General features: G+C 45.4%; 1 protein-coding gene across 6 annotated transcripts; it reads right to left on the bottom strand.

The window, feature by feature from the left end:
- Nucleotides 1-837: 837 nt before the first annotated feature.
- On the bottom strand, nt 838-22661 carry LOC117147023 (flocculation protein FLO11). Of its 6 annotated transcripts, none has more exons than XM_033313712.1 (8): nt 21878-22661; nt 14450-14710; nt 9788-10285; nt 8848-8997; nt 4767-7068; nt 3159-4704; nt 3026-3092; nt 838-2960 (listed from the first exon to the last, which is right to left on the bottom strand). In XM_033313712.1, the coding sequence occupies exons 2-8, from the start codon at nt 14609-14611 to the stop codon at nt 2904-2906; spliced, it is 4782 nt and encodes a 1593-aa protein (XP_033169603.1). In that variant the 5' UTR covers nt 14612-14710; nt 21878-22661; the 3' UTR covers nt 838-2903. The 6 variants fall into 6 exon arrangements, with proteins under 6 accessions (XP_033169603.1, XP_033169605.1, XP_033169606.1 ...); XM_033313714.1 differs by having other exon boundaries at nt 8848-8976; XM_033313715.1 differs by lacking the exon at nt 8848-8997.
- Between the last annotated feature and the right edge of the window lie 803 nt (nt 22662-23464).

Here is a 23464-nt window from a genome sequence, read left to right as displayed (position 1 = left end):
AGAGTGGCGAGAGAACAAGAACCTGATGTAAGTGCATATGCTAGCGTAAAACTCTTTTACAACGTATTACTCATACGCATCGTTGCACTTACTCATATTTACTCCACCTACAACATATTCAACAATCTTATCACTTATACGCACCGTATAACATTTTAATAACATATTAGTTAGGTATGTAGGTATTTTACTAAATACTTAACAAATAATTGTAATGCAATTTTCTAATGTTATTGTGTTATTATTGTATAAGTTGCATGTTGTTGATCAATAAACTGAATTAATCACACCCACGATTTTCTGATCTAGTTCCGTTACAATTTTTGCAAGTGTATGTATGGTGCTCTCACTCTCCGTCGAGAAAAAGAGAGCGCGCATGCGCAGTGAGAGCAACGCTCAGTGCAACACGTTTACACGTGTCGCCAAAACACGAAATGAGAACCAATGAATAAATGCAACATAACGCGAACTATCTTCAACGTTAAACTTCTCTTATTACAAAATTAATTCGTGAAACAAAAAAAGTTGTATAAGCTTACCAGTAACTTGTAAAAATGCAGATAATAGAAAGGAGTCCGTCAGCGTTTGACGTAGTCGCCCAAAAGTCCTTATCTGAAATCTCTCAGCGGCTTACGGCTAAGCCCTGTATGCATGTTAAATAGCTGTAATCATGATCGATTGCCAACGGTGGGCCGTTTAAGCCTTAGATTGCGATAAGAGTCCAATTCTCATGTCCAAGTCGCATGCTAGCGGACGGGAAGCGATAAACCCAATGATATCCGAAACAAGGCCCAAGATAAAACCACACATAGTTTGTTTAAATATGTTTTTGTCACTTTAATGAATAGTTTTCAATTAATGTTCTGCCTGCTCTTCAGCATAATCATCTTCATCGCCTATATGAAATCGTTAAATAATGAAAGTGCATACATATATATTTATTAATTTATTTTCTTTGCTTAACCCATCTGTTTTACTTTGTGTTTCGTATGAATGCATAAATTTTGGTAACAATTCTTCATATTCCTTTGCTTATTTAATCGCTCAACTCTCCTTCTTTTTGTTATGTAAATGCATTTGTAACAACAATTTTTTCGTGGTTTGTCTAAGTAATACAAAAAAAACCTTATTCGAAAACGATTGAAATGTATTGAGAATAAGATTCGGAAAGGGGAACGCAACTTATGCGTAAATGCATTTACATTTAGATCTGTATATATATGAATATATATTTTGCTCACATAAACGTATTGTGGAAATTATTGTACAATTTGTTAAGATCTTGCTTGAATTCGTCATTACGTCTATATATCGTATATGTTTCGAGTGCATTTTGTGCTTCACCACTTCTGCTACTAAAAAAAAATACAAAAAAGGTTTCCATTACTCATTATTCATTGTCGGGAATGCATGGGGCTGTGAAATTCGTTCGATAAACTCGTACAGTATTTTGAATCAAGCTCCCATTTATTCTCTTCCCTCTTCGCACATTTTCAATGTTCTTTATGTATTGTATAATTTACCTATAAGTTTTCTTAAGTTTCTTTAATGTTAGTTTTTATTCGCTTGATTTTGCTTCAATTCAATGAATGTCCGTTGTCCGCTAAGTTCAATAAAGTATTTAGGAATTTCAAAGGCTAGCTAAAGGGTGTTTTTTTTATTCGTATGAGAGTGTTTAAAAGGATTTCCCTTCGGGGACTCGAAGCTAATTTATAGATCGTTTTCGTATCGTGATGTTTGAGCGCATAAACAGAGCGGGGTCACCAAACAGTGGTTTGCTCAACCGGTTACCCCCAAAACAAAAACAAAGGAGGAACTTTTCTTATGGCAAGTGTGTGTGTGTGTGTGTGTGCTGGCAGTTTGTTGGCTATATAATAATATTCATATATGTCTATATGTATAATAAACCCATTTAAAAGTTCACAAACTTTTGGCGGCCTTCCTTTGGGCCGCAAAAAAATGGGTATAATTGCCAAAATCAATTTTCATCGAATACTGTAATCTAGTTTTGACTTATGTATGTATTTACAACACACCCAGTAAATCGGGGCTGACTAACTAACTAACGCTTCGAACTCAACTAAAGGCTATGAATCAGGCTAACTTTTGTATTTGACCAACTGAAAACGATTACAACTCGTTCATAGATCGTTCAATGTGTCTCATTGTGAGATTCCTAGAGATATGGGGCGAAATTGGGAGCAATGGTGCTACCGAGAGATATAGATCTCCACAACACGCACACATGCATATAGCACATTCGCATGCAGCTATATAGAACTAAGCCTAGGGACTCTGGATTCTCGATTCTAAATTCTGGATTCTGGATTCTAGATCCTGGATTTGTCTGAGCTAGTTAACAAACTACACACAAATACACCGACTTACAGCTAGAGAATCCGATCGGATGTCCAACTCGCCTCGACCGACCCCACACATGCCTAACACTCTATCCGAGATCACATATAGTAAAATTGCCAGCGAAAAGTTTCTAGGGAAAACGATCGTCCGTCAGGATTGCTACATAGAGTGAGTGTTGTAATTGTTGCTATCAAAAAAATTACCCTAACCATGTACATACATTCATGAGCTATATAGTACCGAGTATCGTATGCATATAATCGTATGTTTAAAGTATATTCCTTTTCATATTATTTGATTTGCCTTCTGTATTCCATATAGAGTGTTTAGCTAATCGAGTCGAGAGTTATATAATACGCATCATTGTCAAGCGATTATAACATAACAACCACTCTGCTTGAGGTACATTAAGGATATGGGCCAGTAGGACGCGCTGGCCCTTAGTTTAGTGACTCGACTTACATAGAGTTAGATTACCGGCTTAGCTACCCTGAAGATCTAGAAAGAACCGATCCGTTTTGAACCAAAAAGAAGAGAGCTGCTTACTTCCTGTCGGGAAACTTGCGATTGCGAGGAGTTGAGAACTCCTCCTGCTGGCTCTGCAATGGAAGGGATCATAGGTTGACTTCTTCTGGCAATCCAAATCGTTGGACTACAAACATACCCTGGGTTGAGTGACTCCCTTGCCACTGTGACGCATTAGAGGCGCCTGCTCGTCGTCCCCGTAAATTCTGCAAAGATCGAAGTGGGTGAGTAACTTCAAGTTCTTAACTCCGTTTCCGTTCAAGATAGCTTACCTGCTCTCCGCCGAGGTATCGGGTTCGAGTAGTGGCAACATGTCCTCGCCCTGCTGCAACAGCTCCACGGACGCCAGAGACTCACTGCCCGTTCCCGTTCCAGTGCCCGTTTCTGTACTGGTATCTCCCGCTCCGGCCGTTGCTTGCGAGGATTCGCCGCGCTCCGCCTCGTGACACTCGCACTGGCAGTCCTCCGGCTTTACGTAGTTGTAGTGCAACTTATCCCCGCCATCCGGATTCGTTTTCGACGCCTGCTGATGATGGTGGTGGTGATGATGATGATGGCCAGCTCCGGTGCCGGATCGATGACCACTGCCGCAGGCGGAGGAGGAACTGGTGGTGGCCGCGGCGGGTACAGTGCTCGTCAACGTTTCCTTGGGCAGGGTGGTGATCCTCTTGGCCGGTTTCCTCTTCTCGGGTATGTTCTCAAAGTCGATCCAATGACCGGAGAGCTTTCGTTGGGTTGAGGCCTTCGGCTTCGGTTCCTCCAGGGTAGAAGGAGCAGCTGGTGGTGGTGTGACCACCGGGAGCAACTGCTTGGCTGAGTCCTTGCGCTCCAGGTTGTTATTGGCTCGTAGACCCTCCTCGGCGAACTCAAACCAGGACTTGCCACTGGTGTTGGACACACGACGCGGTGACTTGGAGTTCTGGATGCGCTCCTTGCCGATGGACTCCTTGCGTGGTAGACTGATCCTCAGCTTCTCCCCCCGCACTGGAGTTCCCGCCACTCCTCCGCCTGCAATTCCAGTGGTAACACCTCCTACGCCATCGGTCTCTTGATAACCACCTGGTGTGGCCTCCTGCGGTGTCATGATTCCCGTACAGTACTCCTCCAGATGCGAAGGATTCAGCGGCGTGGTGGATCTTGGCCTGTCCACCGGGCACGTCTTCAGCTCCATATTCGCTCGTTCCCTCATGGGGATTATAGATACACCCTGGGCCCGCTCCTCGGGTAGCGTGGTGGGTATGTAGGGCAGCTCGTCCTCGAAAGACTCTTGAGACACCAGGCCCGTGCTCTCGTGCTCTTCGATGACGCACACGTTGCGCGGGAAGTTGTGGTGCCGTCGTCCTGCTTCTCCACCAGCAGGAACAGCCGTAGTCACCGAGGAGCTACCGGCCAGGTCCGAGTCCCTTTCACTCTCCGAGGATTCCACGGGCTCGTGCTCATCCGTTGACTGCGAGTGACGACGTTCTGGTGGCGGGTAGGATACACTGGTCAGAGAATCGTGATGAGAAGTGCTTGGGAGCTCCCCAACGGAAGTGGTTACAGGTTCCCTAGAGGTACCAGTTGGTGGCTCCTTATACGAAGTGCTGGGCTGATCCCTGCGGGTGGTGTTTGGTGGCTCATTGGAGGAAGTGCCTGGAGGACCCGTAAAAGAAGTGGAAGCTTGAACAGCGGCGGCGGGTGTAGTGGTCACTGGAACTCCTTTGGATGTGGGAGTGGTTGCTGATGACGGTGGCTGCTTGGATTGGCCCACTGGAGTGGCTGGTGTTGGTGTGGGAGTGGTGGGCGTGACAGTTCCAGAACTATAGCTAGGGGTTTCACCTACAAGGAGGAACAACAATATATTAATCTTAAATCTCTAGAGATTTAAGGACACCACTTACGTCTCGATTCTGGGACACTTTGTCGCTTTGGCTTCCTGGGTATGGTTACCTGACCGCCTGTCATTTCACCCGATCGACCCACTTCCGCCTCCGTAAGATTCTCGTGCAGCTTGCGGCGCACATCGAAGTTCTCCAAGTAACGCGAGTGTCGCACATCGGCTGAGGCAGCCGCTGCCGTCGGAGCAGCTTCATCCTCCGAGCTGGGACGCGACTTGGTGCGCTTTGCACGCATCACCACCGATCCGGACATGACTCCGCCTTGCTCCTCTTCCGAACTGCAGACGCCCCTTGGCGGAGGTGGTGGTGGTCCGGTCTCCATTCTTCGAATCACTGTTCCTTGGCGCTGCAATCCCTCCGTGGTTTCAGAGCCAGAGTGCTCCACTTGCTCGGATAGCTGACTCGACTGGCTCTCTGTCTTCGAAATACTGAACTGGGTGGAGAAGAGCTGCTCCTGGCTGCCGGAACCCAGCCGAGTGGCGAATAGCAGACGGCGGCGCTCCTTGGCTGCTGCCTCCGAATCAGGATTGGGCACATTCACGGTGGCCACCGTGTGCACTAATCTCGGCTCGCAGGCGCTCTGTGTGCTCTCCACCGAGGGCAGTCGCTGCATGGCTGCCTGCTCCCGTTGCTGGGCAAGATTAGCTGCCCGGGCACTAACCACCGAGCCCACCGATTCGGCCGTCGTCTCCTGCGAATCCTGCGAGCTGTGCCGCTGGACCTCCAGGCTCCAGTTGGCCGGTTCCGGCTGCTGAAGGATTTGCTCCTCGCCAGGCGCCGTTGGCGGATCCTCCTGACTGGGCAGCGATTGTATGGCGTCCAAATCCGGTCGTTGGGCCACCCTCCTTTGGGCTACGGGACGCAAGGCAGCCGCCGCGGCCGCCAATTGGGTGGCTGTGATCTGCGTGCCCGGTGCCACCGGCTGAGCGGAAGCGGGCGGAGCTCGGTGGGTGGGCAGCGGCGACGGATCCATGCTGGCCTGCGCCGCATGGGTCAGCTGCTGGATGCCTTGCAGCAGAGTGCGCGCCTCGCGTTCCTCGGGCGGTGTGTGCAGCGGTATATGGATAACACCCTCCACTGGCTCATCGTAGTAACGCAGACGACTGCCGGGTCGAGAGCCCACTGGGGTCCGACTGCGATTGGTGGACCCCGATCCCGGTGCCGGTGGAGGAGGCGGTGGCACTGGCTCAACACTGGACTCTATTGGCGACGAGCTCTTGCTGCTCTGGCTACCCCTCTTTCCCGGCTTGAAGATGGCCAGCACGGACTTCTGCTTGCTGGGCGTCACATTCTGGGAACCGCCTCCGCCTCCCAATCCGCCCGATGCCGTGGCGGGTCGTTCTTTGCTTTTGCTACGCGAACGAGCCGTTTCCCTGGGCGAATCCGGTGAGTCCTTGCCCAAACGAAAGAGCGAGCTGAAGGAGCTCTTGCGGGACACGGAGCCACCTGCTCCGCCGCCAGCTCCAGTGGCGGGTGATGGTGAACGACTGGTCAATCGTCGACCCGGCTTGGGACTCGCTGTGGGGGTCAAGCGATGCTCCTCTATGGGTGCACCCTGCAGGCTCAGCGAGGCGGGCTTGGAGTAAACCGGTGCCAGTTGATTGGGTGCCTCCACCACGCGCTCATTGGAGGCAATGCCCTTGTCACTGTACATATGATCCGGCCTGAGATTAATCCTTATGTACTCCGTGCCGCTGGCCGTCTTGCCCACAACCATTTGACCCGGGCTCTTGGTGCTCCTGCGTTGGGCGCCAATCGTCTGCTTCACCTTTGGCTCCTTCTCTATCCGTTCGCCGTTGGCCAGCGTGCTGGTCTGCCTGCTCCTGCTGCGACTTGAGGTGGTGGCTGCGGAACTTGTTGGTGCGGGTGGCAGCACCTTGATGCCCTCGGCCAGTACCGCCTGGGTGGGATCATGTTTACGGGCCAGCAACAGTTGCTCCAATAGCGCCGCATTTGCGGCCACAGTGCCGGCACCCGGCATTCCATCCGCCTGACTATGTGCGGAGCTGGCTGCCGTGGAGGCGTTGCTGGCGCCACCACTACCGGCCAGCTCCACGGGCTTGGGGCCGCAGAACGAGGTCTCCAGCAGCATGCGATGCGGCGAGGGGGAGCGCGAGACACCCGATATCGCCGAGAGGCGACTCACCGCCGAGCCCTGGCTGCCCACGCTCGAGATGCGGCTGGTGCGACCCGAGATGCACAGCAGGGCAGCCACCTCCGAACTGGCCGAGTCCTTGCGCTGATGCTGTTGCAGGTAACTCTGGTGGTCATCGAACTTAAAGATGTGCGGCGATGAGCGCTTGGCCTGCAAAAAGAAAAGATGAACGAGGACGAGAAAAATATATCAACAAAATCAAATATTTTTGGCAGCATGTCATTTCAGTTTGATGAAATATCTAGTATGTATGGTACATATATAGTGTATCATGTTGCATAATCTTTTAACGCAGATGTGAGCAAGATATTACTTGAAGTCCAAGTTATCCCAGGATTAAAATTAGTGAAAAAACTGAAGGACATGACACGATTTTATAGAGGAACTCTAAACTGGAGAGAAGTGGGAGCAAAATAGGTGGAGTGACCATTGAAATAGAAAACTAAAGGATGCAATGTGGAAATAGAAATCCGACCTTTTAAATAAAATTTCAATTTACTGGATGAATGTTTCCAATTTAAGACAAGAAGGCTGCACCATTTTCCCGCAGTGTACACACTAAAACGAGGAAATGGACTCGGACAGCGGTCCGCTGGCAATCATGGGATTCCACTCGAGTCCACGTCAATCGCGGCACTTCAATCTGGACTCACTACCCGGGGCTGCCAATCAGCCGAGGCAAACAGAGGTGGAGGAGCACAAAGGAATGCAGCTCCAGTCGAAAGTGGAAGAAAGTGCAAAATGGAAATGGAAATGGGATTGCATTTTGGTTGCCATTGGGGAATGCTCTGCAGGACTTTCAGATTTTTCACCGACATTCTGCATAATTAGGTAGAATTTTAGTTTACAAGAGTTTAATATTGCTCAAGCTAATTAAAGAGATTATTAACTTAGCTTGTTATCCTTTTCATATAACGCTTAAATGGCAAATCTATACTTTTCATTGCATACTTTCAGACACCTTTTTGAAATCGCTTTCAACACTGGCAATTAGCTGGTTATCGAAAATACATCATACGCACTTTAGCAATAGCCTTCAGATAACAGGCCAATTAACGCAGTCACGCGTCCAACTAATCAATTGCAACTTTTTGCAATTAACCGGGAGTCCTCATTCCACCGCCGCCTCCATCTCCACCTTTAACTCATCCAGCAATTTATAAGTTGGACGGCTTTCGCCCAGCTGACAGAGTTACTCATTTCTCCCGGGGAAAAACTGGACCGGGGGTAAATAATTCCCACAAACTTTTGCCCGAGTGCAGGAATAAACTTTTGCCAAACAATCGCAACTGGGGAAATTGAGGCTGCAGTGGAGGAGCGGATGGGCTGGGCATGGGTATGGGGTCCTTGGGCTTTTGTTGGTGGGTGGTTACACTTGTCAGCTGTCACTCGGTGCTTACTCGTCCATCCGCCTGCCCATTTCCGTTGATGGCACCACTGCTGCTGCACTTCCCAGCCACTCGAATGCAATTTTGCATTATTAATTCAACTTGCGATGCGGTTACTGGGCTCCCAACCAGGCCGACCCCTTCGACCCCCGTCGAACCTTGGCGACCCCTTCAATGTCAAGCGCATCCGCTTGTTTAATAGGAAATGTCGAAGCAACTTGAAAAACCAACACACTTCCTCCACGCAAATGTGTTTAAAAGAGTCGTTATTTCATTTCCAGAGGGTAAAGACATACGAATGTTTTTAGTATTAGCAATAGAGGATTTAAGTTGAGCATATATACCATGACCATGACTTACATACTGGTACGTGTTCAATCGTGTAAATACTCGGTTAAAAGTCGATTTGGTGTTACGTATCGTGTGTTTGCTGCAATCGAATTGATCGCTGCTGTTATCGCATTTTGTTGTGTACTTATCGTGTGAATTGCGATTGTTATCGATGCTGCAATCGATCGCTTTCTTGCTAGCCGCCGCTCACCTGCTGCTGCTGCTGCTGGATCCGCTCCTGCTCCTCCTTCTTCTGCTCGGGATCCATGAAGTACAGCTCCTCGGTGGAGCTGCGTAGCTCCAGGGCGCCCTCCTCCCGAAATCCAAGGCCAATCGTTTCCTGTAGGGTGCCAGTGCCGACCTTCAGAGCATTAGTTCAACCACATAAACCAGCCAGTACACACACACACACACACACATCGTCAGTCGGCAGTCAGAGCGATAGTTTGTTTGTTTGGTTTTTCGATTTTTTCGATTTTTTTTGATTTGGTTTATTCGTTGGGGATCAGGATAGGTCAGGTCAGGTGAGGTGTGGTGAGGTGAGGATGTGGTTGGGGGTTAAGAAGCATGCAAGGCGTTTAAGGAAATGGAGGCAAGAGTCGAAAACAGAAAACAGAAACGAAATCAACAAATCAACAGCCAATTTGTGTGCAGGTTTCGTTTTGTGGTTCGGTCGGGATTTTTTGTTTTTCGAATGGTTGCGTTTTTCGTGGGTTGGTTTAAGGATATACATATGTACAAGTACATATGTATGTGTATACGTGTTATAGGTCAGGGGTTATGTGTGTTTTTTTTGGGGGGAGCGTGTGTGTGCAAGGGGTAGCGAGCGCATCACAGAGTGTTACAGACAGAGAAAGAGACAGATGTACACAGATATAGACGGTGATATACATATCGATGAATGGTTAAGATATATATTTATATTGATTGATTGATGTTCGAACGGCAGAAGCGACAAAACAGATAAACAAATCCAAATGAAGCAAACAAGAGCAAAGTACAACATAGTTAGCATTAGAGATGATGCTTTGCCCCATCGAATCAAAACCCACACGGATCATATATGGGGCATATGGTAATCACTTAACAAGAACATTTAATATCCTATGCCCCATTTGGGAGTCGACTTTGGGAGTTACCCCTTGACTCACCTGCTCGAATACATTTTCCGGACTGCTCTCCCGGCTGTCCTCCTCGTGATGCGACGAACTGGAGGCGCGACTCAGCTCGATGCGGGGCGTGGAGGGCGTGGTCAGGGTGGTGGCTCCGCGATAACTTCCACCCGCATTCGCACCGCCCCCGGCCCCGCCGCCAGCACCACCAGCCGCATGGGCGCTGGGTGGGATGGGCTGACCGCCCTCGCTGCTGCTCACCAAGGTGGTGGTCACCGTTGTCGTTGCCGTTTTCAGGGGCGGCGGTCGCTGCTTCGCCTGGACAATCGTCGCCGAGCAAGTGGCCGATGAAACCGATGACGACGAGGAGGAGGAGGCGGATGCTGCGGATGCGGAGGCGGCTGTACTTGCATTTGCTAATGCGGATGCAGATGCGGATGCATTGGCTATGCTGGGTGCTTCTATGCCGCCGGCGGTTCTATTGCGATTCGTCGTCTTCGACATCGTTGTCTGATTTCGCAGACCCTGCTCCATCATCTGAAAAAAAAATATAACAATAAATAAGTACATAATTGCATAAGTATTTTAGCCCTAATTTACGCAAATATTTTGAGGCAAAAACAGTGCCACATCCTTTGCGGGATCACAAAATTATCATCAAAAGCTGCCCAGCAATATAGTTGCAAAAGTGTGCAAACTGTCATTTTAAGCTGCCAAAAAGTGAGTTTTGCAATATACATAGTTGCAACTTGCGGAACAGTTTGTGCAGCTTGGGCCACAGTTTGGTGGCAAGTTTGTGCTGCCTTTGCAACTAGATTGGGCAAAAAGGAGCTTTGTTTAAATTGTGGTTGCAAAATTGTGCAAGCAGGCACCCAAAACTATTGATGCAAGTTAAGTATATATATATTCGAAAAACAAACATTTATATATACTAGTAAGTTTAAAGGAAGATAATATTATGTGCTCTTATCACAGCGATTTCTAAGCTTTTCCAGTCAGGAAAAGCATATGAATTGCATTCAAAATTCGAAAAACAAACATCTAATCTAATTGTTTGCCGCGGCGATGTCAAGGGAAGCCGCATTAGATGATGGAAAACCCAGGGGAAAATGTAGTGAAATTGAAAACTGCTGGGTCATTTCGATTGCGGGTTAGCACAGGCAACACCCGCTATAATCTCCCCTCGGATTGCATTTCGCAAATTGAAATCAACCGCTTTTGACAAAGTTTCCTCTATACAGATGTACATGTGGAGCTGGCCCGCGGCGTTTCCTCTGCGGATTTTCCAACCATTCATTCTGGCTTTTCATTCTGGCTCGCACATTGTCACATGTGAATTTTAAACGAAACGATGATTTGCTTTGTCTTCATGTGGCCGCAATTGTTTGCCAGAGTTTGCCCCTCATAATTAAAGGGTTTTGCTTTTTTTGGGTTTAATCCTCGCACTGAAGTGTCCTGCATTGGGTTTCGGTTTCGCTTTGGGCAAGACAACACCCAAAAACACTGGCATCTGGCCTGGAATGCCGGGAGCTCGAATTCGAGGAGACAGATTGTCAACTGACCATTTTCCCTATAACGAATGAGCAAGATAAACGCACGTGACAAATAGATATGTGTTCCTCGAATCATTCAGGCCACTGATTACCAACTATCAATCTACTTCTACGATTTTATATATCCTTAATATCCCTACAATGTTAAAGTGTTGCACTTGCGGGAAATGGGAATAAATTCCCTGAGTTGGCACTTTCCTTCTTGCTTGTCACATTTTTCCCCCATCACTGAATTTCCTTTGAATAGCTTCAAATCGGAGGTACGAGATAATAACTTTTAGTTACCGAGCGACTTTATTTGTCGCCTTTCTTGTCTGGGGGCCCAAAGTCTTTGGCCAACACCATTAGCGGGATTTAAGTTTTCAAGCAGCTCGCAATGGGGATGGCATGGAAATGCGGGGTCCAAAGTTTACTGGAGCAACAGACTTGCTCCATCACCGCTGCAGTTTTTCCACTGATGCTGCACACTCGCATTAAATGCGCTCAAGGAGAAATCCTTTCACACGCAAACTGTGGAAGTGAGTACGATGCTAAAGAGCGCTGCAGATGCACGATAATATATACATATATATCATAGATGTATGCAGAGATATATAGTTGCTGGGGGTTTCGGATCTGGATGGTATGATTGACACATGGCGCCTGAGTGCGGAAACTGGCTGGAAATCGTGGACTGGCATCGTTTATTGTCGCTGCGGGACCTTGGGGCCACAAATTAATTTAAAGTTGCCGCTGCCAGCTATGCAGCAACAACAGTTTCCGAAATTGACGGCATACAGCGTGCTGTGCGGCAAGCGAAATAGGGGCAAACAATGTCGCCCATGAAAGCAAACCTTTATCCCCCCCACCTCCGCCACAAAGAAACGGAGGGGTTTCTCCGCTCAGAAGCACCGTAACACGCTTAAAACTGTAAGCTCCATTAGGACTTTCTAAGCCTCTGAGCAGCTCGTAATGATCACAAATCCCCAGACCGCTTTAAAGCACACAAACGTTTTGTAATAGGCTAGACGTGACTTTTAATTATCAATTAGTCTAGGAGTTTCTATAACTTTCAGAAAATAAATATCTCCCTTACTTCGTAGACCCTTCTCATTTTCATGAATTATAACTAACATATTTTAAGATCATTCAGGTTTTATCTAAATCTACTTATCCCAACCGCATATCTCCTCTATAACCTCCATAACCTCATATAGACCCAAGTCACCGTGCATTCAAATATTTTCCAAAACTGCGAGAGCCCAAAAAAGCCGTGCACCCCACTCTACCAAAAATGTTGGCCTTTTGTTTTTGTGGTGTACAGAAAAGAAAATACCGTATATTTCTTGCTTATTTTTTGGGAGGCACGGCAGGAAATATGGGCAAGTGTTTTGGGACACATCGTAACATAATTTTAGGCACAAGAATAGGAAGAAGCAGGGCACCGGGCGAGCAGGAAGACTACACAAAAGAGAGACAGAGAGAGAGAGAGAAGAGTCAGCAGAGAGGCTGTCACACAAATGTGTGATTAAATTAATTAAAATTTAAATAAAAAGCAACTTAAGGAGCAGAGAGCGAGTGAGAGAGGAATAAAGTGGTTGGCAAGGGGGTGGGCGGAAGAGGATAAGAGAGCGCCGCGTGCTTTGCTTTCTGTTTATTGTTCACACACACACACACACACTCACCGCGGTCCCAAAAAGTCCTCTCCACGCGTGCGAGTGTGTGTATTAGTTGTCCTTATTAATTTTGCATCAATTTGCACTAAAAAAAAGTGGAACGGTAAAAGCCAGCAAGTCTGATTTCTGCTCTGGTTTTTTTTTATGCGACTGCTTGCTATCTTTCGTTTTTGATTTATCTCCTTGGCTGCTCACTTTAGCTAACTGCTAGTGCTATCTCTGTCTGGCGTCTGGCTGGCACACACACACACGCGCTCTCTCTGCCTCACTATTCCGCTCTCTCGCAGGAGCACCGTTCACCGATAGACCGCACGCACGCAGCGCCAGCGTCGAACTGCCCCGAAAAGTATGCTAACGGTGAATGTGAATGGGAATGCGACGAAAGCTTCGCCGTCTTCGCTTTTCCGCTATTTCTTTGCACCACTCTCCCCCACTTCCTCTCTCACTCACTCTCGCGCTTCAATTCGCTTCGAAAGCTTCTCGGGAAGTGAACGGAAGAGGGAGGGCAGAGCGGTGAAGAGGGACTGCGGCCGGAAAGCTCTGAGGACTCAGCTGTGGCGCCTGCGAAGCTTCAAGAGTCAACTAGCCATGTGTGCGAATGTGTGGGTGCGACTGCGATGGGGAATACAGCAGCGGGCAGATGGTTAGTAGCTCCCTCGGGATATAAACTTAGATGGGATTTATAACTTTCTGCATCTCAGCTGTTCCAATGAAAGATAGTTGAACTGAGAACTTAATGCAATAGATCTAAAATTGACTATAAATTTCGGTGTTTGTCCTATTTCCTTTCCCCGCACAGTCACCCCGTTTGCTCGCCCGCTGCCTTATCAGGAGTCGTCCTTCGTCCCTTTAGCCACTGGCAAAATGACATTATTTAGAGCACTTCACATCCAAGGCGTATGCGTGTCACAATATTTTCGAACGCGTGCAAAACTCACGGTTTCTCACAGTCACCGATCTGTGACGCGTGCTACCGGCTATAGTCTTCTTTTCCGTTGTTCGCTCTTTTCTTGCAGTGTAATCGATGTTTCTGCTGTTTTGTCGTTTAAGATTCATTTTGTTTATTGGCCGCAAGCGTTTGGCCTGCCTGGCTGCCTTTTAAGTGGCCATTTGCATGATTGCGGCATACATCCCCCGACCTTTGAGCTCCCCAACCCACCAATTGCCACCCCCATTTATACACCCATATTTTTTGGAGAGCGGAAAGCTTTGGCCAAGCTTACAGCGCCCAGGAGCGACTTAGCTGATTTCGTGTTTTGGTTAATTAATTTAAGCCCTGCATTATGTGCATGCGACATGAGGTGGTGGCTGTTACGGTGGTGGTCACTGGATGAGAGGGTCTACCAAACACGAATAGAATAGATCATATTTATGCTACCACCATTACGCTTAAAGCAGGCACACATCTATCATTATAAATGCAGTAATGTTGACCATACATCTACTGTAATGTTCTTATGGGGTGTTTTTGGTAAATAGGCTAGAGGACTCACCGCCACTTGGCCAGGATGCTGATGGTGATGGGGATGTGGATGGTGATGCTGTTGCTCCTGCTGCTGCTGCTGCTGTGCATTTGTCGTGGCATTGTCCTCGAATGACTTCTCGAAGGATGCAATTGGCGCTGGGCCAAGTCGTTTCTGCCGGCGCGCATCCATTCCGTAACCGTTTGCCAGTGCCCAGTGCCGCTCCTCGATGCTATTTATTTAGCCAGCAGCAAGGCATCGGCATGGAATATCCTTTAAATGGAGCACCGGCTAAGGAAGAGAGGAAAAAAAAGCGGAGGGACACACATTAGAAGGCCGTTGGCACGATTTCTCTCTTGGCGTGGCTTTTCATAATTGCCTTTGGCAACAATAATGCACTGAAAAATAAAACGCAATTCCGTTTATAATAACTTCTAAATGCGCCTTTCATTAATGGTAGACATTGGGTAATAGCCTAGATGTATCGCTAAAATCGATTTATTTCAAAATAAAAAATCGAAATCGATTAGCAGCTCGTTGAACGTTATAAAGGCACAAAGACTTGACTTATGTTTAGATAACGCCCAATTTTGTCACAGTGCACGAGCAACTACAGCAAAACGGTTGCAATCACATATCACTCGGCTTTTACTGTTGCTCGCGTTGGGCTCCATCAATCATTGGGGAATCATTTGGAAAAATAAGCCAAACTAAATATATATGAGGCAATACATACGTGTCTGCATTGCCAGCGAATTATTCGCCACTGGGAGCGAGCGAGACGGATGCGGCGACAGAGGGAGACGGCAGGAGAAGAGAGCAGAGAAAAGGGGGTAATTCCGTGTCAACAGTTCATTGAACCGCATGGCAGCCGCAAGCGAACCGGAAGTGAAATAATAACATCAACAATTGATGAATATTTAAAGACGCGGCCATTCAGGGTTGCCATGTTATACTGTAATTCTCGGAAATTTTCCATTTAATATTCATTGTTGTTAACCATTGTAGATTGCGACACTATCTATATACATATTCGTTAAAGCCTACAACTTTAATTAAGTATACGTACAGGGTTGCCATGTGCACACAGTTTATGCTAAGCCATAAGATTTGGATTAACAAGCCCCTAAATTTAACCTCATAAAGACCTCAAGTTTCATGGAGTTTGGCAAATATGCTATTTCAATGCCATCCTGTTTCCTTTAGCAAACAAAATAGTGCCACTCAGATGACGCAGGACCAAAGTAAATATCAACAGAAACACATTTGCGCACACAAGTTTGCCGATGACATGACTTCATCATCTGCCTGGCTGAAATTGTGTTAAAACTTCGACCAAAAGCCAATGAGAGGTAATGCATCCTTTGAGGAGTCCGATATTTTGTGATTTCAACTAACTGAGGCTGCTGCCAATCTCTAATTTCTGATTTTCGAGACACACACAAAAGCAATTGCTACCTTTCATTTTAATACACAAAAGACAATATTTCCTTTTCTCTCTCGATTTTCTGGGTACGAAATATTAAAAAAAAAACTCGAGAAATAGGACATGAAACTCGAGCATCCTTGAACCACACATATTCACACGCACATACTCTCACACACACACATATCCTGACGCAAACATGATTATTGCAGCTGGCTGGTATAAAGTTTTTTTTTATTTTTTCGTTTTCGGAACTTGGGCATGGGAACTTTTACTCTGCAGTTTGTTCTGGTTATTGGGGCAGTGAAAAAAAAAGTACCGGGAGTGGTCCTGCAGGGGATGCATATTGATTGGGGAGTTGCGAGTCGAAATGAATTCGGTGCATTATTCATCGACGTGCGGATAGACACACACGTACTTTATTTCGTACAGTGGCAATGGGAATTGCTTGACACTCGTCTAAGCACAAGTTTGAAGGACTTAAATCGAAAAAGTGCCCGCTCGTCTAGTTCCTAAATAATTTACTATAAAACCTAGTCTCAGGAACCCCAACGATTGGTTAAATTATAAATAAAATTAAAAGAAAAGGATTTACCTCTTGGCGCGCTTAAGCCTACAAGTTTAGGCGATATTTATAGCTAGTTTGCCATGGCATTGGCAATGCGATTAAGCCATTTGGGCTCCCAACACGAACCCACAACTAGCCGCTCTCACTCCAATGTTGACGTAGTTTTTAATAAACTTGTCAGCGCCCTTTTCCGCAATCGACCACCCAAACCAGCGCGATGGCCTTGAATCAACACCCACCGCCCCCCACATTTGACCTTCTGCGGGCTCGGTTCTAAATTTAAAACGTTTAGCAGCAATTTTTCGTAATTTTCCCATAGATCCAGGGGCAATGAATACCAATGAGTGCACTCATCAGTGTCAAGTTGTGATGAAAAGCTAAGGTCAACTACTTGGTCGCGGATATATGTGCATGAATAAGTCGCCTGATTTTCAAAAGGGATTATACTCGCAAATTACACAGAAACTAGTTAATTGATAATTCCCCACATTTTTACGAAATTAATCAAAATCATAATTGATACAAGCAGTAATGGGAATTGTACACGAAAATAATTGCACTCTTTGATGGATTGTTTGCCATAATTAAAGCAAACACTATTAAATTGCACTCGAATGTGAAAAATGTCAGTAATAACATGCAAGCATTTTTCAACACTTTTTACAACGACAAGAACAAAAGTGGTCCGTTAGTCACAAACCACTCTATTAAATTCCCTATTAGTGAAAAACAAAAATATTTCGTGCATGTTGCGGCTTTTTTTTCTGTTTACGTTACAAAGTTTCGCATAATTTAACTAAACATAAATTAAATTTGTTCCAATTAGCCGCACATATGCAAAACACTATGTTAAACACAACATTTTTTTAGGTTTACAGGTTTTTTCATCACTTAACTTCGCTAGAAATGGTCACACAGCTAAAATAATTGCCGCTTTTTACTTTGGATTACCAATGCTAACAAAACTAATAACTATACGACAGTCTTTGTGAAATAAATTTGTTTGAAAATTTTCGCACTTTTTTTACATTCCCAAAAATTTGCCAAAAATTGACAAAAAATGGAATTCCCATTTTTGGACACAGTTCGATTGGAAATTTAAATACGAGTTCAAAGAGGTATGGCATTCCATATTCAGACAATTATTTTCAAAATTTTGGACAAAAAAAGAATTATTATTTTACCCAAATTCGAAAAAAACACTTTTGGCAAATACTCGATATTTTCGATTGGAATTTTCAATATAACTTCGCTAAAAATGATCATAAAAATGAAAGAATGACAGTTTTGAGCAGCTATTTACCAATGCTAACTATCCCTTTCATTTTGTGACGGATTTAGGAAAATTGATTTTTTCGCAAATTTTTGCATTTTTTGTAAGGGGTAACATCATCAAAATTTGCAAAAAATTAACAAAAAATGGAATTCCCATTTTTGGACACAGTTCGATTGGAAATTTAAATACGAGTTCAAAGAGGTATGGCATTCCATATTCAGACAATTGTTTTCCAAATTTTGGACAAAAAAAGGATTATTTTTTACCCAAATTCGATAAAACCACTTTTGGCAAATACTCGATATTTTCGATTGTAATTTTCAATATAACTTCGCTAAAAATGATCATAAAAATGAAAGAATGACAGTTTTGAGCAGCTATTTACCAATGCTAACTATCCCTTTCATTTGTTGACGGATTTAGGAAAATTGATTTTTTCGCAAATTTTTGCATTTTTTGTAAGGGGTAACATCATCAAAATTTGCAAAAAATGAACAAAAAATGGAATTCCCATTTTTGGACACAGTTCGATTGGAAATTTAAATACGAGTTCAAAGAGGTATGGCATTCCATATTCAGACAATTATTTTCCAAATTTTGGACAAAAAAAGAATTATTTTTTTACCCAAATTCGATAAAACCACTTTTGGCAAATACTCGATATTTTCGATTGTAATTTTCAATATAACTTCGCTAAAAATGATCATAAAAATGAAAGAATGACAGTTTTGAGCAGCTATTTACCAATGCTAACTATCCCTTTCATTTGTTGACGGATTTAGGAAAATTGATTTTTTCGCAAATTTTTGCATTTTTTGTAAGGGGTAACATCATCAAAATTTGCCAAAAATGGCAAAAAAATAAAACTCCCAAATTTCGTTCCAAATCGATTGGGAATCGAAATACGAGCTCAATGATGTATGACATTCCATTTTTGGTGCAATATTTTTGTAGTTTTGGCCAAAATAAGCCATTTTGGAAGTTTCTGGCGAACTTCCCTTTTATCTCTACTTTACTTTAAGCTACTTGCTGGTCTTTAACACACATATTCCTTACCCAGAGGCAGCATTGAAAATCGATGGAATCAGCGCCAGAAAGTGGAGGTGGAGACGCAAAGGGGACAAGGATGTCAGCATAACTCTGCCAAACAGCTTAAGGAAGCGTTTCTATAAGACCCTTCACAACCAGCACTCTCTGCATCCCCGATTCCTCTATTTCGTCGAAACTTTGATGCTTTCGCAAAACGATGTAAAGAAAAATTGGAGAAAGAAAACAAAACTTTGTCTGGCCGAACATTAAATAAACATTTGCAAATCTTTATAGCACACATAGTCAACAAGACATCGATTTTAATAACCCATGCCTCCACTGGCCAAGCTTAAGCTTAATTCCATCTATTCACAACAACTCGCACACAAAATCCTTTTACTAAAGCAAGGCTACCTGTGCATTATTTTCTAAGGCTCAATTAATATTTAAAAGTGCTGTTCTTTTTGATAAAGTTTTTAATCCGCAGTCGTGTGGATTGAGGTTTCCCCTTTGAAGGCTTTTTTCTCCTATTGTTTCGATTCTTTTGCTAAATTCCTTTGCCCTCTGCGAATTGGCAACTTCGTCTGAAAATGGCTCATGGCCTGCGGCCAATGGCAATAGGCAAAAGCCTGTAGACACATTGCCCCCAATGACATTGGGTGGCCCAATGGAGGGGGAAATGAGGATTGAGTGAAGGGAAGGGAAGGGAAGGGGGGACTGGAGACGCTGGGCGACGTCGCCGCTGTCGTCGGTGGCAGAATTTCCCACTGCGAACGGCGGGAGACGCTCAGCAGGCGGGAAAAGCATTTCATTGACCTCATAAATAGTCCAAGAAGAGGCCCACAAAAAAAGGATGGGGCGGGGCCAAAGGGGGCGGTGGGTCTGGCGGCACCGCAAGCCCCCAAAACTGGCATTCAAAAGACGGCGTCGGCCATTTAATGTCGGCTGCACAGAAAACAATTTAGTTACTCTTATCATTAACACTCTTTAGTACAAATAACATAAAGTTAACCATCGAAAGCTGCTAAATATTCGGCTCGAAGGACCAAATTAGATTTAAGCCATAACGATGCAAACTTAACAAGGGCGTTTTTTCTCTGCACGATGAAAAAAAAATTATTAATGCCTGCTCGTTGCTCATCGTTTCCAGCTAAACTGTTTGTCATTGATGGTCTGGGTGGTGGATAGTGGGATTGTGGGCTTGTGGATGGTGTAGATTCAGAGAAGCCCATGTGGATAAATTCAATGAGACTGTTCAATGGATGTGGTCACTGAGCTAAAAGAATGTTCAGACCAAAGGAGGGAGATGGCTGGCCAAAAATGGAGACACCGAAGACAGACAAGCGACAGCAGGGGAGATAGTGACCATTTTTAATGCAATTAAAAAATGGAACTTCTCCTTTTTGTTATACATCCACAGAGTAGAACAACTGTAAGGACGAAAGTGTTATTAAGGTCTTTTACAATTTATAGCTCACTGTGCTGTTTCCATGAGCTATTCCAATGCTTATCGCCGGTGGAAAACTGAAAGGGGACAGGTGGAGGCGGGAAGCAGAAACAGCAAAATGGAAACAAAACACTGCCTTTGATCGGTGGCTTTTGATAAGCGTCAATGACACAGACAGTGCAGAGGATGATATGGAGTGGAAGGAACTGGGGAAGGACCTCGTTGCTGCTGGCAGTGAATCAGATTTCGCTCTCTCCCTCTCTCTCTCTCTCTCTCTCTCATTATGCATTATACATTGTGCATTGTAACCAAGTTGAGCTGACTCATTCAAACTTGTCGCCGGGAATTTGGGCCAACTGCAAAAGGGGCCGCAGGCGGATGGTTTGGCAGAACAGGTGACTTTTCTTTGTCTAGCCGCAAAAGTGGAGCACCGACGATGCTGACCAGGCACCACCATCAGCGAGCATTGCACTGCCCGAAATATATTGATCAAATTGAATCCGGTTCGAAGGACCATAGAGTAAAAATGTCATAAGCGAGGCTTTGTGAATTGAGCTCTAGTTGAGCTGAGTGCATACGACTTAAGGATAATTAAGCACAGCGGCCTACATTATTTTTCTCGCTGTGTGCCAAATGCGATTAGAAGACCTCGTCCACACTGCACGCTTTCAGGCAGTCGCAGGAAAATGACTTCTTGAACGGCAAAAGCCAAAAGCAATAATGTAAAAGAAACGAGAATTCGAGTGGGGCAACGAGAGAACAGAATTAGCATGCAATAACAATGACTGAGATGTAGGTGTGAGGTTAGTTCTGTTCTATTCGGTTGGGGTCACCAAAAAGGGGGCGTGAGGTTGTCGGGCTGGGCATGACTAATATGGGTCTCTCGCCTATCGTTCTTCGGCGAGGTTAAAATCATTTGGGGGTAGTTCAAAGCCGTCGACCCCCTTCTTTTTTCACCGCATTTTTATTCGTACTTCCACGTTTGTTACTTCTGTTCTGTTGGTGTAATAGTATAATGGCGTGCCGACTGGCGGCAGCTTGTAGGTGTTAAGTAATGACACACATACACAGTGGGTTAAGAGGGGGTGGCATTAAGGGTTATTCGCTGAGGTCGCCAATTATCGGGGACTGCCACAACACGTACATACCATATGTATGTATGAATAGGCCCAATAGCGTAATCGTAATTACAGACAAATTGAAAATCATTTCGAACATATTACCAAAACGCAAGAGTTTCCATTTAGTTAATAAAAAATAGCTTAGTACACTACTTTCTTAAATTTGAATATTATTTCTAGAATTTCCAGTCTATATGCTAACAAAATGGTAGGAAAGAACAATAGTTAGTGTTGAAATCCTTTCTTAACTTCCTAATTTTAGGTTTCCTCATGGAGCTTTATTATAGCTCTTAAGTACCCAACGAATGTATTTACATAAAGCTTAACCCTAGCCGCTCTCTGCATTCCCCACTTATTATTTTCGCCAGGACTCGCCCCTCCGAATGAGTGGCTGCTTTCTTTGGATTTTTATGGCCATCGCTGGCTGGTAACTGGCTCTGCAGCCATGAATTCCACCTTACATAATTGAACAAGCATTCGCCGGAACAAGGATATAGTTGGCAGGACACACATGCAGAATAGTTATGTGTATGCACAAGCAGCAACAGCTAAAAAGCCGCTCACCAACTGCAGTCGAAATTCATTGCATACCTTTCGGAGTCGGGAACTCTGGAGTCTGCTATCCGTTGATGAAATTCCACACAGCTTGTTCACTTGCCGGCTGCTGGACGCCACACAGAAAAAAAACACCAACAATTGAATAAAACACCATTTAGAGCAACATTATTCGATCGAATTGCGCGACTAGTGTTTCCAGCAAATGTTCGCCTGGTTATTTGCAACGAGCTTGGGACAAATTCGATTGGACGCGATAACCGTTCTCGGCGCCAAACGAACGCCGACTGAACTTATCAGTCACTCAACTGAACAGCGACCCGGCCAACAAATACAGTCGCAAATTCGCATACACACACACACGGTCTGTGCGGGTGTGTGTTGGTGTTGCGACGACAACGAGCATGCAACAACAACATGTTGGAACGCACACACACGCACACAGAAAAGAACAGTGGAGCTTATATGCCATCAAAACATTTAGTTAAATTATACAGTTAAATGGGTAATAGCTGGGCTTCGACTCTGGCGAGGTATCACTGTACTTCGACACCAACACACTCTCGCAAGAGAGCCGAACCCGTTAGTCGGACTATTGTTGACTGCACATTTCGTTTATTGCTTCTGCTACTGTTTTTGCCCCTCTGCCTCTACCAAATTCGGGCTTTCCATCTTCCGGCAAAGAAGCAGCGAGGCGAAGTGCAGGGAAAACAGAGAAAGCTGAAAACAGAGAACAGAAAACAGAAATGCAAAGGAACTGACTGAGGAACTAGGGGAAATCCCCGACCAACTGCATTTCACGTACAGAGTGCAGCGTAAGCTTTTTTGGGCTTGGGCTTGGGCATGTTAATGGGGTCACCAGCACCACGCCCACTCAATTCGCCGCCCACCGCCCCCTTTTACTTTTACAGCTGCGATTGTTGTGGCAAAATGCAAAATTGATCAATTTGGGCGTCAAGACTGGCAGGGACTCTCGCTCTCCGCCTTTGATGGGCCATCCCAGGGCAAGACCCCACTTTGATTTTCCTTTACGCCCATCATGTGCAAATATATATAATTCATCATGCCCACTTCCCGGGGACTTTCAAGCCAGACAAGCCATCGCCCCAACGCCCTAATTGTGTTGGCAGTCATAATGCAATTGAAGGGTTGACTGCTGGCCCTCGAGTCAGATGTAGGGTGCTCTTGGTCCTTTCAGCCGGATGACGAGTGCGGTCTGCTAATCCACTCTATTGAATCTCTATAGTCTGAAGTGCAATGTATTTAAACGGAATCGCTAACGGATTCAACATATATTGTAGTATTTAAGGCATCATTGCTCCACTTAGATAAAGAATTTAAAGAACACAATCGAATTGCCCGACATGAAGGGTAACTGCGCGGCACCTATTGCTTCCGCACAAAAAAAGGGGATTCACAAAGGCCCACACACCAGCCGACCCACTCCCATTGTGCATGTGTGCAAGCATCCTCCCCCGCAGAGACTAGCCACCCATCTGCTGCCACCACGCCCCCCAAAAAGGCAGAGTTGCCACATAATTCGATTACCATACATGCAATCGCATGCAGTGCGCATCTGGTTTTGGGTAAAAACGTAAGTCCCCCCCACTCCCACCGCCCATC

The sequence above is a fragment of the Drosophila mauritiana genome, chromosome X (genome assembly GCF_004382145.1).
Source record: "Drosophila mauritiana strain mau12 chromosome X, ASM438214v1, whole genome shotgun sequence".
NCBI classification, from domain to species: Eukaryota; Metazoa; Arthropoda; class Insecta; order Diptera; family Drosophilidae; genus Drosophila; species Drosophila mauritiana.
This window is presented reverse-complemented; position numbering and strand designations above follow the sequence as displayed.

Coding starts and splice junctions, on each gene's coding strand:
- LOC117147023 (XM_033313712.1), bottom strand. CDS start 14,611: ATGGATGCGCGCCGGCAGAAACGACTTGGCCCAGCGCCAATTGCATCC. Junction 3,093..3,158: donor GATACCTCGGCGGAGAGCAG/GTAAGCTATCTT, acceptor CGATCTTTGCAG/AATTTACGGGGACGACGAGC. Junction 2,961..3,025: donor AGGGAGTCACTCAACCCAGG/GTATGTTTGTAG, acceptor CTTCCATTGCAG/AGCCAGCAGGAGGAGTTCTC.